Here is a 15,869-nt window from a genome sequence, read left to right as displayed (position 1 = left end):
GCCATACATAATAATCGTGCCACCTGGTGTGACAAATGACGTTACCTGTCAGCCCGTTGTTTTTCAGGGATCAGATCATCTCCCCATAATTGTCTCCATCAGCAGACCGGCCGATTCCATCACCAGTGAACGCCGCACTTTCGAGTTGAAGAAAGTGCACTAATTACAGCTTCAGAGATCTGCCAAAGCCTTCTGATGTGCAGGTTGCAGGAAGGACGTTCCGAAACATCATCACCAGGGATGCCAACTGTTCCGAGGTAAAAATCGCTACAGCCACATACGCACCATAGGTCTGTAGCGATTTTTACTTTAAAACAGTTGACATTCCTGTATAAACAGTTGTTTTTGTACGTCAAAAATCACCACAAGTAGCGGGAAAACACCAAGTTGGTACCCCTGATCATGACTGCTGCACAGCTGCTGCTCGAATACCCGAAGCAGAGGCGACGAGACTATCAAATGAGCAAGATGAGCGAAGCCAACCACAGTGAAGCTAACACTGGAAGTTAATAGGTTGCTCGGTGAGCATAAGCGGAACAAGTGGTTAAATCATCTGAAGAGTTGCAACAATGGAGACGGAATACGTGGATTGTGGGCAACGGTTAAGTCAGTCTCGAACCCTGGAATATAGGACCTCAGTTACGTTTGGCGACGTTACGTTTACTGATCCGAAGAGGTGCGCAGTTTGTCGAGCACCCCGGGAGTGACAGGGCGAAGAGAACTACGTCGCATTAGATATCTTCCTGCCAGGGATGAACCACCACAATTTACAATGGATGATCTTGCAAATGTCATCAGGAACGCTGAATCTCCATGGTAATGCAGAAACAGCTGGATGTGCCTGGAGTGGAGTATCTCACTAAAGTTCTCAACCTGTCGCTAGACATCCACATCGTCTGGAAATGGACAGGGTGGTCCCGCTACTGAAGCCAGGAATGGTGAACCGTACAGAACGAATTCGCTTTTGTCGCCCATAGCAAAGACCCTTGATCCTTTAGTCCTCCCCAGCGTTAGAAATAACTATCCAGTTGCCGATTATCAACGTGGGTTCCGTAAGTAGCACAGCACGACAACAGCGCTGCACGCCATCTCCACACATTTAGTAGAGGACTCAACCAGAGCAATCCGTGTGAAGTAGAAGTGATGGTAGCACTTGACTTACCAAAAGCCTTTGATACTGTCAGGCACTCCACGCTGTTTGAGGACATCGAGCATACAACCCACCGGTCAAGTTTAAAACGTCGTATAATAAATTACTTGTGTGTACGCCAGACGCACGTGGAATGCAGGAACAACAAGTAAAAAAGTGTCAGTCGGCTTTGCCGGCAGATATATTCCCTCAGCCAATGTGAAGTGAAACTTTCACCTACGGCCAGATCGAACGTATTTAAGGTCTCTTCTGAATTTTGTGGCCCTTTTTGGACATCTGAACTTGCCGACAAAAATGTGGATTATGAATTAACTGCACTAAGACACAAATTTTGAACTCTTGTGGGGGAGGTACCCTTAGGGAGGACCGATATGGACCATTTTAGAAGTTAAACTAAATGTTGACAAAATATTAGGAGGTCCAAAGTTTGGACCAAATTGGTTGCCCCATTCAAGTGATATTGTCCTAGCATTTTAGTGACATTTTTTAAATATTGGGGAGAAGTACCGGAAGTTGTGGACCGGTATTGCCCCATGAAACTAAGTTTGGATATAATATTACGAAGACCAAATGTTGGACCAAACCGCTTGAACAATTCGAGAGTTATCGTTCTCTCCGACAGCCACATATGGTGACATAGGGGGTTTTTACACCTTTCGGGCTGTTTTACCGTCTAATGGAGGTAGCGAATGCAAATCGCTTCAACACAAATCAAAGTGATTCGAGAGCAGGTCTTAAAGTGAACTTATCCGACATTTTGTGTGGGAGGTACCCGAAGACGTGGACCGATTGGGTCCATATTGGAACCTCATATACGTTTGGTAGAAATATCACGATGTGCTAAGTATGGACCAAGTCGGTTATTCCCTTCAAGAGTTATCGATTATCAACGTGGGTTCCGTAAGTAGCACAGCACGACAACAGCGCTGCACGCCATCTCCACACATTTAGTAGAGGACTCAACCAGAGCAATCCGTGTGAAGTAGAAGTGATGGTAGCACTTGACTTACCAAAAGCCTTTGATACTGTCAGGCACTCCACGCTGTTTGAGGACATCGAGCATACAACCCACCGGTCAAGTTTAAAACGTCGTATAATAAATTACTTGTGTGTACGCCAGACGCACGTGGAATGCAGGAACAACAAGTAAAAAAGTGTCAGTCGGCTTTGCCGACAGATATATTCCCTCAGCCAATGTGAAGTGAAACTTTCACCTACGGCCAGATCGAATGTATTTAAGGTCTCTTCTGAATTTTGTGGCCCTTTTTGGACATCTGAACTTACCGACAAAAATGTGGATTATGAATTAACTGCACTAAGACACAAATTTTGAACTCTTGTGGGGGAGGTACCCTTAGGGAGGACCGATATGGACCATTTTAGAAGTTAAACTAAATGTTGACAAAATATTAGGAGGTCCAAAGTTTGGACCAAATTGGTTGCCCCATTCAAGTGATATTGTCCTAGCATTTTAGTGACATTTTTTAAATATTGGGGAGAAGTACCGGAAGTTGTGGACCGGTATTGCCCCATGAAACTAAGTTTGGATATAATATTACGAAGACCAAATGTTGGACCAAACCGCTTGAACAATTCGAGAGTTATCGTTCTCTCCGACAGCCACATATGGTGACATAGGGGGTTTTTACACCTTTCGGGCTGTTTTACCGTCTAATGGAGGTAGCGAATGCAAATCGCTTCAACACAAATCAAAGTGATTCGAGAGCAGGTCTTAAAGTGAACTTATCCGACATTTTGTGTGGGAGGTACCCGAAGACGTGGACCGATTGGGTCCATATTGGAACCTCATATACGTTTGGTAGAAATATCACGATGTGCTAAGTATGGACCAAGTCGGTTATTCCCTTCAAGAGTTATCGTGCGCAAAAATTTTCCAAACATTTTCGAACTTTTGTGGGGGAGATACCGGTAGGAGTGGACCGATATAACCCATCTTCGAACTTAAACTAAGTTTGGACAAAATATTGCGATAGGCAACTTTTGGACCAAATCGGTTCATCCGTTCGAGAGTTATCGTGCGCACTAGCCAGCCAGACAGACAGACGGACGGACATTGCTAAATCGACTTCAAATTGTCTGAAACACATTTCGTCCAAACATACTTGGGGTCTAAAACTATTATTTCGATGCGGCACATTTTGCCCGTATGTACTCGTATATCAAGCTTTTTGTAGAAAATTAACTTATGTTGAAACTGAGGTATGGGGTATTGTAACTCGCGATCAGTTTTACTATACCATAACTTTTGACCGCATTTCGGCAAAATAAACTGTTTTAGCCCGATTCACCGAGGGGTTTCTTAAAATAATAATTTGAGCGGAAGCTGTGGTCGTACTAATGTAAAAAAATCGGAAAAAATCGTTGAAATAAACGAGTTTCATTATGTTATTTTCCAATTAGTTGTTTTACAACACAATGTAGAGCTTAATGCTCAAAGGAGAAGTTAAAGAGCACACTTCAGAGTTGAAGTTTCTAATGTATAATTTTTTAATATATCCACTGTATCTACCTCAAACGGATGCTGACATTTTGAAACCTGAAAAATGAGGTTTTTTTGAATTTTTGCTCTAATCGGGACGCGCAGATGGATTTTCCTAAAAGCTTATTATTGGATTGTAGTACTCGCGATTTCGCATTTTTTAATGTATAACATGAGGGTGTAGCCCTCACAGGATCACAGTAATCTGCGCCTAAACACGAAATTTTTGTGCGTAAATTTTTCTCAAAAACCTATTTTTTTGGTTTAAAATTTACAAACGTCATTCGATTTCCGTGGAAACCCGCGTAAATTTAGTTTTTTTACGTTCTGAATCTAACAAGCCACGACGCGTAAAAATCCACCCACTAGATCGGCGGATATGATACCCCTCAAATTTCGGAAATTTGCAAAAAATTATTTTGAAAATATCGCATATTAAAACGCGTTTTGAATGTGTCAGTTCTACTTAAATAAATAGATCGATACGCGTGTTTAAACTGCGCGAAAACAGATATTTAAAAACTCTCGTAAATCCAGAGATATAATAGATTTTTTCTAAAAATTGAGTGAGATGCTACATCCACGGTTCTTGATGGATCGCATTGAAACGGCATAGAAGGATGTATTTTTTAATGGTGATTATTGAAATCGGATGCGCATAAAATGTAAATGAACTTCGCGGAAATTATGACCATTTTACTGTATTTTGCACCCTTAAATGCAGCAGATGCTACATCGTGGTCGCCAAATAGAATTTGACAAACTGTACATCAAAGAAATAGGAGTGATTCGCTGTGTTGGAAAATCGGATGCGCATCATGTCATTTTCATAATTACGCGGTTTATATGCGTCTCAAATGTTGTAATATTCAATATAACATTATTTTAACGTTATGCCACAATTGCAATTCCTTGTGATTTAATATAAGGTTCTAATAATATTATCCAATAGGAAAACTTTAAGCGAAAAATTTGTTAAAACGGAATATCATCATTATTGCGTGAAATTTTCACGAAAATGCCGAAGAACTCAAACATTTTTTCTCCAACTTTTCCTATAAAACCATAAAAAAATAAAATTAGAATAATATGATTTTAATTTTTTCCTAATATTTTCTTCGTAATTTTGCAAATAACATGAATACTATAGCTCCAACCTTCACAACTTAGGTTCCATTTTATTCCTCAAAATGTCTGGATGCTGTTATAATTTTTTTATATATTTTTCGTAACTATGAGCGCTATTGTTTCAAAAATATGTTTGTAAATACGTGAAATTATTTAACAAATTTGATTTTTCGCGAATCCATTGAGACTTCGCGATTATTTTTTTGCATCATCGCAAAAGTTACGAATTCAGTTAACGATAATAGGATATAACAGCTAACTATATTAAGCCGCGATTTTTTTAGAATTTTTTCTAATTATCATAATTAAAACGGTCATATCTTTTGCGCGCAACGATCAAAGTTAATAACGAAAACAGATTTGGAATGCTGATTTTTTTCTTAATCTATGTACCAAAAATCATTGATGTAGTATCAACAATTTTTTTTGATTTTTTTTGAAATGGAAAAGACAATTTTATACATTTTTCCTGATATACCCTCGTTAGCATAAATGCTGAGGGTATAAAAATTCCAAGCCCCGTAGAGTGAAACAGGGAGTTCACCAAGGTGGGGTCCGGGTCTCCGGAATTCTTTAACTTCTACATTTCTTATATTCTGTTCCCTCCAGACGGTATTGAGATCGTCAGGTATCTTCCCGGATGTCATTTGTGAAAGGCTAAACTCTTATTTGAATTATTTTGCAACCTTTTTCCATGCGAGGAATATGCAAATATCCGCCACTAAATCTACGGCCACTCTGTTCACTACTTAAAAGGGAGGCGAGAAGAGAGTTGAATGGTATCAGAATTCCGACCACAAACAATCCCAAAATTCTAGAGGTTACATTTGACATCATGTTCATGTTATCCGCGCATGCCACAGCTATCTGCGACAAGCTGAGTTGTAGGAACAAGGCACTCAAGTCTCTAGCCGGCAGCACTTTGGGTGGAGATAAAGAAACCTTGTTCACCGCATATAACGCCATGCGGATCCGCGAATATAAGAGCAACGCTATGGAAGAATATTCAAACCATGTCAGAACGCCCTCAAACCTGCCTTCAGTGGACCGTCTACATGAGAAGACAAAGATTTTTCAATACAGCAACATAAAGGCATGCTTTCGTTGCAGTCAGCACTTGCTCGGGGTTTACCATGAAAACCATCCTAATCACCACATGGTGGATATAGACTATAAGGTGACATTTCATCTTCGAACAGCGCGTGTGGCACTATCAATTCAATATGCCTTGGTTCCACTCAATGCACAATTACCCAGGTAGTGGTATCACACCCTTTATAAAAAATATTTTTGTTGTAATTTCCCTAACAACATAAAGAAATTTTTGACATAACATATTCAACATTTTACGATGCCACTACCTGGGTAATTGTGTCATGGTCCCACTGTAAAGAACTTGTATTGTCGAAACAATTTCGAAATAACGAAAATAAATGTTCAGTTCAAAATTTGAAATAAATTCATAAGTTTTGTTATTATTATTTGTAAATATCATTCATATATTTTTTACCGTCGTTTGGTGGTACTTCTTCGTCTCTCAATTAGCAATTTTTCATGATCTTGGAGATATATTTGAATTTCTATTTGATGCGTCAACTGCAGGTGCATATTTTCTATTTTCGAATTTGTATTAACATTGCCAATCAAAGGGAACCCATTGAAGAGCCTTTGAATTATTTGGATGCCTAGAAAGGAGTCAGAAAACAATAGAACACCCCGAACACAATCATCGTCCGTCCAATCATGTCACGTAAACGTGTCTATGCTGTTGCCAATTTAGAAAGTGAAAGTAGTGAGGATAGTGAATGTGAATACTTTAGTCCCGGTTGTTATTGTGTACCACAGCAATTAACGACCACAATACCATATCCCGGGTTATATGGCGGCGGCGTATCTTCAGCATACCAGCCTTCGTGTTTTTGCGGTGCCCCAGCCACCTATGTGGTTGATGCTTTTGGACAAATCTGTTATGCCAACGATTTGGATTATGAATCTTACCACTTTGTGCCAACAACGCTGACGCAATCACCACAGCCGCAAGATGATATATCCTTGAATCCGACAAGAATACAAATGATTTATACATTGCCTCATATTGATGAAGATGATTATTATAATCCTCCGGAATGTTTACGTAAACGTGATCGTCTAGAAGGGGATACCAATGAAAAGGGGCAAAGAAATGAAAATGTTTATCGTGCTCCAGAGGGATATTTAGTGGAAGAACCAGTGGACGAGTGCAAAGAGAAGAAGAAGAGTTGAAGGGTAAACATGTGGAAATGTTGAAAATGATTTGTAAAATTGTATATATTTGGAAATACAAATATATTTATGTAGAACATTTTTTACAACAAGATAATCCTACATATAAGGTGATTCGATAAAAAAACTCACGTGCAAAATGATTTTATAAGTTTTATTTATAATTTTGTTTTTCAAAATAGTCTGGCTTAATCCCATTGTTATTGTTTTATTATTTTAAAACAAGTTATTTATTAGTGGAAAAGGTTGGCATTGTTCGCCAAGGGGGTAAGGCAGCGAAGACTAGTTTCGATCCACGCCACCGGATCTCATCAGTTCCCTTGTTTGTGGATATTCTCCACCGAAGCTATTTTTCAATAACTTCTTCAACAAGAAACTTTTTATACCCAAACATCAGTCGTCAGCTCGAAGTATAAACGTGAACAAAGAAATAACTTCAATTAGAAGTTTTTCTTTGGCAACCTAACACAACTCCGACGAAAGTGTTTGCGAAAGAAACCAAACCTTTACCCACTGCTATGTTTCGTCGAATTTCGACGAATGCACATAACAGAATGTAGTTGGTAGCTTGTCGCAGCCAACCACACAAACGGTGCCAGTGGTTCTCAGATCGAAACTAGTCTTCCCTGCCTTACCCCTTGGCGAACAATGCCAACCTTTTCCACTAATAAATAACATGGTAGAACAAGAAAAGGTAGCAGCAATACCCAGCTGACTGAACTGGGTTGTAGTGTTAGTGTCAAATTCCATTCGACATTTTATGTATTTATTTCTATGTTCGATGTATATTAGGGATATATATTTTTCAAGAACAAATTTATTCATCAGAAAAAAAAAACTATTTCCCATAAAGACGGCTTCATATCATTGACATGTAACCTCCTCCAGGTCCGAACGACATGCCGCACACTAAAACACCGCTTATAGAGGCGGTACAATATTTGTTAATATGTGTGGTATTTTGTTAAACTTAAAAAGAATAAAGCCCTAATAAACATGTGCTTTTTTGTTTTCAAAAGCAAATGATTGAAACATCTTCTCTTTTTTCAATGAATTACCAGCGACCCGAAACATTTTTGCAAGTATTCTACTTTCTGCGAGAAATTATGCATTTAGTGGAATGATATGGAAACATTCAAATTGAAAATCTAACGAGTTTTCATTCATGTTTTCCAAAATATTCAATCAAATGTGAAAAATTATTAGTTTTTTAAATTCCAATAATTTATAGACATTTCCTTGTTTTGTTTACATTTACGTTGACACTAAGGTTTACAAACAAAAACAAATTCCTTTGTGGTTGTTGTTCGAGTTGTATTTGTTGTAGTATTAACTTTACCTTGTATTTGTTCTACCATGAATAAATAAGTTGTTTTAAAATAATAAAACAACAAAAATGGGATCAAACCAGACTATTTTGAAAAAACTAAATTTTATTAGCTATCCCAATAGAAAACGACGCCACCAATGTTCGATTTTTATTTATATATTTGAGCAAAAATAGACATGGACTTTGTAATACTGTTCATACACTATGGACATGCAGGACAGCTGCCGATGAAACCTTGACTACGTGCTTGATTGACTTGTGTGTGGCATCCCTTCAATCCATTATTCAGAAAATATTTTTTTCCTCTAAAAACTCGATTTTGAGTTATCGTCAGGTATCTGGTCTGCAGAAATTCCCACTTCATATAGCAAATTTGCTAGGATTCCTTATTTATCCTTCCTCAAATGACTGCACCAACACCAGAGTTTTTATCATTTTGAATATATGTACATACATACATATGTATGTACATACATACATACAAATATCATAAACAATTCTTAAATAATTTGTTTCCGCAAGATTTCGAATTTTATTTCCATATTACAACTTCGCTACACGTTTGTCTAAGAAATTCTTTGAAGAGGTCATTATGTCGCTGGCTAACACTTCCATAACATAAGGTATTAACATTGTTCGCTGAAACCAATCAAATAGCCGAGGATAAAGCGCATCATCAATTGGCTTAAGATAATACAAACCACACGAACATAAAAAACAATGGAAATCGGCAATTGTAATATGATCGGCTGCCATCCATTTATTTTGGCTCAGAAAGCGTTCCATCATTTCGTAAGCTTTATTGATACGTCGGAATATCTCTTCGTCAATGGTGGTTTTTGTACGCCAATATATCGGCTCATAAGCCGGTCGTACGCATAAGGTAAAGAGAAAACTATCAGCAAAATGTTGCAGTTGTTGTACTTTGGCTCGTTTATACAAATCTTTGGGATACAACGAATCATCCCGGGCGTAACGATCGACAATGTAGGCGGTAATGGCATGTGAATCTCCAATAAATTGATTATCCTCTGTTTCCAAGCAAGGTATGGTACCGGTGGGATTTTTTGCTAAATATTCAGCTGAAGCATTTTCACCTTTCAACGGTTTTATTTCGCGAAACTCAAAATCCGCATTTATTGCTTTAAATGTCATAACAACAGCATTGACCCCGGGGCTGGTATAGCTGCCATACAATATTGGTTTCTTGACCATGATCGTCGAGTACAAACTGAACTCTTGAAAACACAATAACTTAGTTCTTGGTGTTTCGAATTGTATTCTGGTATCGACGATAAGATCAGATAATCTAATCGAAAACAAAAATAGTCCACCTTAAAGAGAAAACTTTATGAGGTTTTTAGACGACCTCTAAAGGCTTCTTATAAAAGACCTTTAAGGACTTCTTATAGAAGACCTTTAAGAGATTCTTGTAGAGGACCTTCTATAGAATAGAAGACCTCCCTAGGTGGCTTCTTTAGAATAGAAGACCTCCGTAGGAGGCTTCTATAGAATAGAAGGCCTCCGTAGGAGGCTTCTATATAATAAAAGACCTCCGTAGGAGGCGTCTATAGAATAGAATACATCCCATTAGGCTTCTATAGAATAGAAGAGATCCCTAGGAGGCTTCTATAGAATACCTCCCTAGGAGCCTTCTATAGAATAGAAAACCTACCTAGGAGGCTTCTATAGAACAGAAGACCCCCTAGGTAGCTTTTATAGAATAGAAGACCTCCCAAGGAGGCTACTATAGAATAGAAGACCCCCGTAGGAGGCTTCTATAGAAGAGAAGACCTCTGTAGGAGGCTTCTATAGCAGAGAAGACCGCCGAACGAGGCCTATGTAGAAGAGAAGACCTCCGTAGGAGGCTTCTATAGAATAGAATACCTCCATAGGAAGTTTCTATAGAAGAGAAGACCTTCGTATGAGGCTTCTATAGAAGCGAAGACCTCCGTATGAGGCTTCTATAGAAGCGAAGACCTCCGTATGAGGCTTCTATAGAATAGAAGACCTTTGTGGGAGGCTTCTATAGAAAAGAAGACCTCCGTAGAAGGCTTCTATAGAAGAGAAGACCTCCGTAGGAGGCTTCTATAAAAGAGAAGACCTCCGTAGGAAGTTTCTATAGAAGAGAAGACCTTCGTATGAGGCTTCTATAAAAGAGAAGCCCTCCGTAGGAAGTTTCTATAGAAGAGAAGACCTTCGTATAAGGCTTCTATAGAAGCTAAGACCTCCGTATGAGGCTTCTATAGAATAGAAGACCTCCGTAGGAGGCTTCTAGAGAATAGAAGATATACGTAGGGGGCTTCTATAGAACAGAAGACCTCCGTAGGAAGCTTCTATAGAATTTAAGACCTCCGTAGGAGTCGTCTGTAGAGTAGAAGTCCTCCGTAGTAGGCTTCTATAGAATAGAAGACCTCCGTAGGAGGCTTCTATAAAATAGAAGACCTCCGTAGGAGGCTTCTATAAAATAGAAGACCTCCGTAGGAGGCTTCTATAAAATAGAAGACCTCCGTAGGAGGCTTCTATAAAATAGAAGACCTCCGTAGGAAGCTTCTATAGAAAAGAAGACCTCCGTAGAATGCTTCTATAGAATAGAAGACCTCCGTAAGAGGCTTCTATAGGATAGGAGACCTCCCTTGGAGGCTTCTATAGATTAGAAGACCTCCATAGGATGATTCTTTAGAATAGGAGACCTCCCTGGGAGGTTTCTATTGAATAGAAGACCTTCGTTGGAGGCTTCTATTGAATAGAAGACCTCCGTTAGAAGCTTCTATAGAATAGAAGACCTCCGTTGGAGGCTTCTATATAATAAAAGACCTGCGTTTGAGGCTTCTATAAAATAGAAGACCTCCGTAAGAGGCTTCTATACAAAAGAACACCTCCGTAGGAGGCTTCTATAGAATAGAAGACCTCCGTAGGAGGCTTCTATAGAAAAGAAGACCTCCGTAGGAGGCTTCTATATAATAAAAGAACCCGGTAGGAGGCTTCTATAGAATAGAAGACCTCCGTAGGAGGCTTCTATAGAATAAAACACCTCCGTAGGAGGTTTCTTTAGAAATTTAGAATTTTCTATAGAATAGAAGACCTCCGTAGGAGGCTTCTATAGAAGAGAAGACCTCCGTAGGGGACTTCTATAGAATAGAAGACCTCCGTATGAGGCTTATATACAATAGAAGACCTCTGTAGGAGCCTTATATAAAATATAGAATTAAGAATTTTCTATAGAATAGAAGACCTCCGCAGGAGGCTTCTATAGATTAGAAGACCTCCATAGGATGATTCTTTAGAATAGAAGACCTCCCTGGGAGGTTTCTATTGAATAGAAGACCTCCGTTAGAAGCTTCTATAGAATAGAAGACCTCCGTTGGAGGCTTCTATAGAATAAAAGACCTACGTTATAGGCTTCTATAAAATAGAAGACCTCCGTAAGAGGCTTCTATACAAAAGAACACCTCCGTAGGAGGCTTCTATAGAATAGAAGACCTCCGTAGGAGGCTTCTATAGAATAGAAGACCTCCGTAGGAGACTTCTATAGAATAGAAGACCTTCGTAGGAGGCTTCTATAGAATAGAAGACCTCGGTAGGAGGCTTCTATAGAATAGAAGACCTCCGTAAGAGGCTTCTATAGAATAGAAGACCTCCGTAGGAGGCTTCTATAGAATAGAAGACCTCCGTAGGAGGCTTCTATAGAATAGAAGACCTCCGTAGGAGGCTTCTATAGAATAGAAGACCTCCGTAGGAGGCTTCTATAGTATAGACGACCTCCGTAGAAGGCATCTATAGAATAGAAGACCTCCCTAGGAGGCTTCTATAGAATAGAAGACCTCCGTAGGAGGCTTCTATAGAATAGAAGACCTCCGTAGGAGGCTTCTATAGAATAGAAGACCTCCGTAGGAGGCTTCTATAGAATAGAAGACCTCCGTAGGAGGCTTCTATAGAATAGAAGACCTCCGTAGGAGGCTTCTATAGAATAGAAGACCTCCGTAGGAGGCTTCTATAGAATAGAAGACCTCCGTAGGAGGCTTCTATAGAATAGAAGACCTCCGTAGGAGGCTTCTATAGAATAGAAGACCTCCGTAGGAGGCTTCTATAGAATAGAAGACCTCCGTAGGAGGCTTCTATAGAATAGAAGACCTCCGTAGGAGGCTTCTATAGAATAGAAGACCTCCGTAGGAGGCTTCTATAGAATAGAAGACCTCCGTAGGAGGCTTCTATAGAATAGAAGACGTCCGTAGGAGGCTTCTATAGAATAGAAGACGTCCGTTGGAGGCTTCTATAGAATAGAAGACGTCCGTAGGAGGCTTCTATAGAATAGAAGACGTCCGTAGGAGGCTTCTATAGAATAGAAGACCTCCGTAGGAGGCTTCTATAGAATAGAATAGGACTACTAAGGGACAACTAAGGGTTTATGTTCTATAGAAGCCTCATAGGGAGGTCTTCTGATCTATAGTCTTCTATTGTATAGAAGACCTCCCTAGGAGGCTTCTATACAATAGAAGACCTCCCTAGGAGGCTTCTATACAATAGAAGACCTCCCTAGGAGGCTTCTATACAATAGAAGACCTCCCTAGGAGGCTTCTATACAATAGAAGACCTCCCTAGGAGGCTTCTATACAATAGAAGACCTCCCTAGGAGGCTTCTATACAATAGAAGACCTCCTAGGAGGCTTCTATACAATATAAGACCTCCCTAACATGCTTCTATAGAACAGAAGACCTCCCTATGAGGCTTCTATAGAACATAAACCCTTAGTTGTCCCTTAGTAGTCCTTTGAGTCTTCTATACAATAAAAGACATTCGTTGGATTTTAAATGGCTTCTTCTGGAATACCTTTAAGGGCTTTACAGGACTTCCTCGAGCCATCTGTTTTCTATATTTAAATAAAAACTCGATTCGTTTATTCGATTCGATACATTATTAAGTATCTAAATTTATTTTCAAAATTATAACTTTGCTACATATTTATCTAAGAATGCCATTGATGAGGTCATTGTTTTGCTTGTTAACATTTCCGTAACATACGATATATTCATTGTCCTCTGGAACCAATTGAAAAGCCGTGGATAGAGTTCCTCTTCAATTGGCTTAAGATAGAACAGACCATAGACACAAACGATACAATGAAAATCGGCAATTGTTACATGATCCGCTGCAACCCATTTATGTTGGCTCAGGAATCGTTCCATCATTCCGTAAGCCTTATCGATACGTTTATAAATCTCTTCGTCAACGGTGGTTTTTGTTCGCCAAAATATGGGTTCATAGGCCGCTTTCACGCATGAGGTAAATAAGATGCTATCAGAAAAATGCTGCAGTTGTTGTATTTTGGCCCGCCTATACAAATCTTTGGGATACAGCGAATTATCTGGAGCATAACGATCGACAATGTAGGCAGTGATGGCATGAGAATCTCCAATAAAACGATTATCCTCAGTTTCCAGGCAGGGTATGGTACCGGTAGGATTTTTTTCTAAATATGTTTCTGAAGCATTGTCGCCTTTCAATGGTTTTACGTCGCGAAACTCAAAATCCACATTTATTGCTTTGAATGTCATGACAACGGCATTGACAGCGGGGCTAGTAAAGCTGCCGTACAATATCGGTTTCTTTGCCATGATTGCCGATTACAAACTAAATGTTTAATATCGCAACAATTGAATGCTAAGTATTTTGAATTGGCTCTCGCAGTTGCGATTAGATGCAATAATCTAATCTACAACAATAACAAAAATAAGCAGCAAGTTTCTCTGAGTTTCAGAATTGTTGATTTTCATTTTTGTTAGTCGTTTATTTGGGTAGTTCAATTTTATTTTAGAATCGGATTAACTACAATAAAAGTAGTATCTAAAATAAGTTTTGATCACAAAATTGTACGCTTCAGATTTCAAAATTATCGTGATCATGCCACTGCTAAAGATTTGAGACCGACCCTCGTACATAGCAGCTGGTTACTAAAGTCGATCAATGAACTATACCCCCAACTTAGCTAACTCTTATTTCTTATTGTGTGAATGAGAATTTCTTTTAATAGCTGCAAAAAAAATTTGCTATAAACAAAACACTCGCTAAAAGAGAAAGCTTACGTATTTGAGTAACTAGATTAGATATAAAATCGTACTCTCTTTCTCTTTTCCATTGCCGCTATTAATCAGGCAAACATGCCTGACAACGATCGCACCATGACTATGAATTCAGTTTTAAATTATTTAGCATGGCAGCGAAACCAATACTCTATGGCCTGTATTCCAGTCCCACCGTAAATGGTGTTATTATGATTTTGAAAGCTTTGAAAGTGGACTTCGAATTTCGTGAAGTGAAACCGCTAAAGAAGGAGAATCAAACTGCCGATTATTTAAAGAAAAATCCAACAGCCACCATACCCTGCCTCGAAACGGAAGATCATCAATTCATTGGAGATTCCCATGCAATTGCCACCTACTTGGCGGAACGTTATGGCCAAGATGATTCGCTTTATCCCAAAGATTTGTATAAACGAGCCAAAGTACAACAACTGCAACATTTTTCCAATAGTATTCTCTTCGTATCGTGTGTCAAAGCTGCCTATGCTCCAATTTTTGCCCGTCAAACAAATAAAGTTCCCGATGAAATCTACAAACGGATCGATGAGGCATTGCTAATGATGGAAAGATTTTTGGAACAAAATAAATGGGTAGCCTGTGAACGAATGACAATTGCCGATTTGAATTGTCTGCCATCCATAGCGAGTTTGTATTCGCTGCGTCCATTCACGGCGGAGTCGCATCCACGTCTGTACGATTGGTTTCAACGCATGATGGTCATACCATATGTTGTGGAAACATTATCAAGTGATGCCATGGCAGCCACCAAACGTTTCCTACAAAAACATGTTTCACATTTGTAATATCCAGTAGCAACGAAAGCCATGTGTGCGATAAGATGGGTGTTGAAATTGCCAATGAGTTGATATTGAAATAAATTAAAAAAAAAAATACACAATGTAAAATGTGTTTATGGGTGTTGAGAGAGGTCAGTAATGCGACGCTGTAAATAAAGGTAGTCGCGGGTAAGTGTATTGAGACTGGAACACAAAAAACGAAAAGTCATTGACTTTTTAGAGCCTTATGGCCTCGATACATGAGCAGCATGACATTCTTGCTTAAGTCATTTCTGGTAAAAGAATAAAGAACTGCCGAGCCGTGTTCGAACTAGTTTACTGTCTGCCTTTTTTTTCACCAGAAATGACTTATGTAAGAATGCCAGCCGCTTATGTACTAATGGCTTTGTTGAGGGTCCTATGAAGTGACTTCAAGCGAAGATCTGCGGCTCAATCCCCGACTACAACGTCAAAATTTTCGGCAGTACAAATCCCTTCACGTTGGCTTACATTTCCTGAATATTTTAGTCATCAACAACTTATCTACAAGTGGTGTCGTAACACACGCCGTTCGGACTAAGCGCACAGTGGTTCAGAATCGTTTTGTCCTGGTCAAAACTCTGTAACTTTGAACTGCTGGAG

At 39.2% G+C, this 15,869-nt stretch overlaps 2 protein-coding genes across 2 annotated transcripts; one reads left to right on the top strand and one right to left on the bottom strand.

Moving 5' to 3' along the window:
* Positions 1-8,913: 8,913 nt before the first annotated feature.
* Positions 8,914-13,986, bottom strand: LOC141393477 (uncharacterized). Its single transcript, XM_073966471.1, has 2 exons — positions 13,322-13,986; positions 8,914-9,679 (listed from the first exon to the last, which is right to left on the bottom strand). The coding sequence occupies exons 1-2, from the start codon at positions 13,984-13,986 to the stop codon at positions 8,914-8,916; spliced, it is 1,431 nt and encodes a 476-aa protein (XP_073822572.1).
* A 570-nt stretch (positions 13,987-14,556) lies between these two features.
* LOC141390007 (glutathione S-transferase 1-like) lies at positions 14,557-15,343 on the top strand. Its single transcript, XM_073962397.1, has one exon. The coding sequence runs from the start codon at positions 14,583-14,585 to the stop codon at positions 15,252-15,254; it is 672 nt and encodes a 223-aa protein (XP_073818498.1). The 5' UTR covers positions 14,557-14,582; the 3' UTR covers positions 15,255-15,343.
* Positions 15,344-15,869: the final 526 nt, after the last annotated feature.

The sequence above is a fragment of the Musca autumnalis genome, unplaced genomic scaffold (assembly GCF_047663935.1).
Source record: "Musca autumnalis isolate F117 unplaced genomic scaffold, ASM4766393v1 scaffold_1, whole genome shotgun sequence".
Classification (NCBI taxonomy): Eukaryota; Metazoa; Arthropoda; class Insecta; order Diptera; family Muscidae; genus Musca; species Musca autumnalis.
The sequence above is the reverse complement of the archived record's forward strand: the minus strand, read 5'-3'. Positions and strand labels throughout refer to the sequence as shown.

Bases quoted from the DNA above. Each gene is read 5' to 3' on its own strand.
- LOC141393477 (XM_073966471.1), bottom strand. From the start codon at position 13,986: ATGGCAAAGAAACCGATATTGTACGGCAGCTTTACTAGCCCCGCTGTC. The intron at 9,680-13,321 runs GTTATAATTTTG...GTTTTCGATTAG, and splicing joins TTAGATAAATATGTAGCAAA to ATTATCTGATCTTATCGTCG.
- LOC141390007 (XM_073962397.1), top strand. From the start codon at position 14,583: ATGGCAGCGAAACCAATACTCTATGGCCTGTATTCCAGTCCCACCGTA.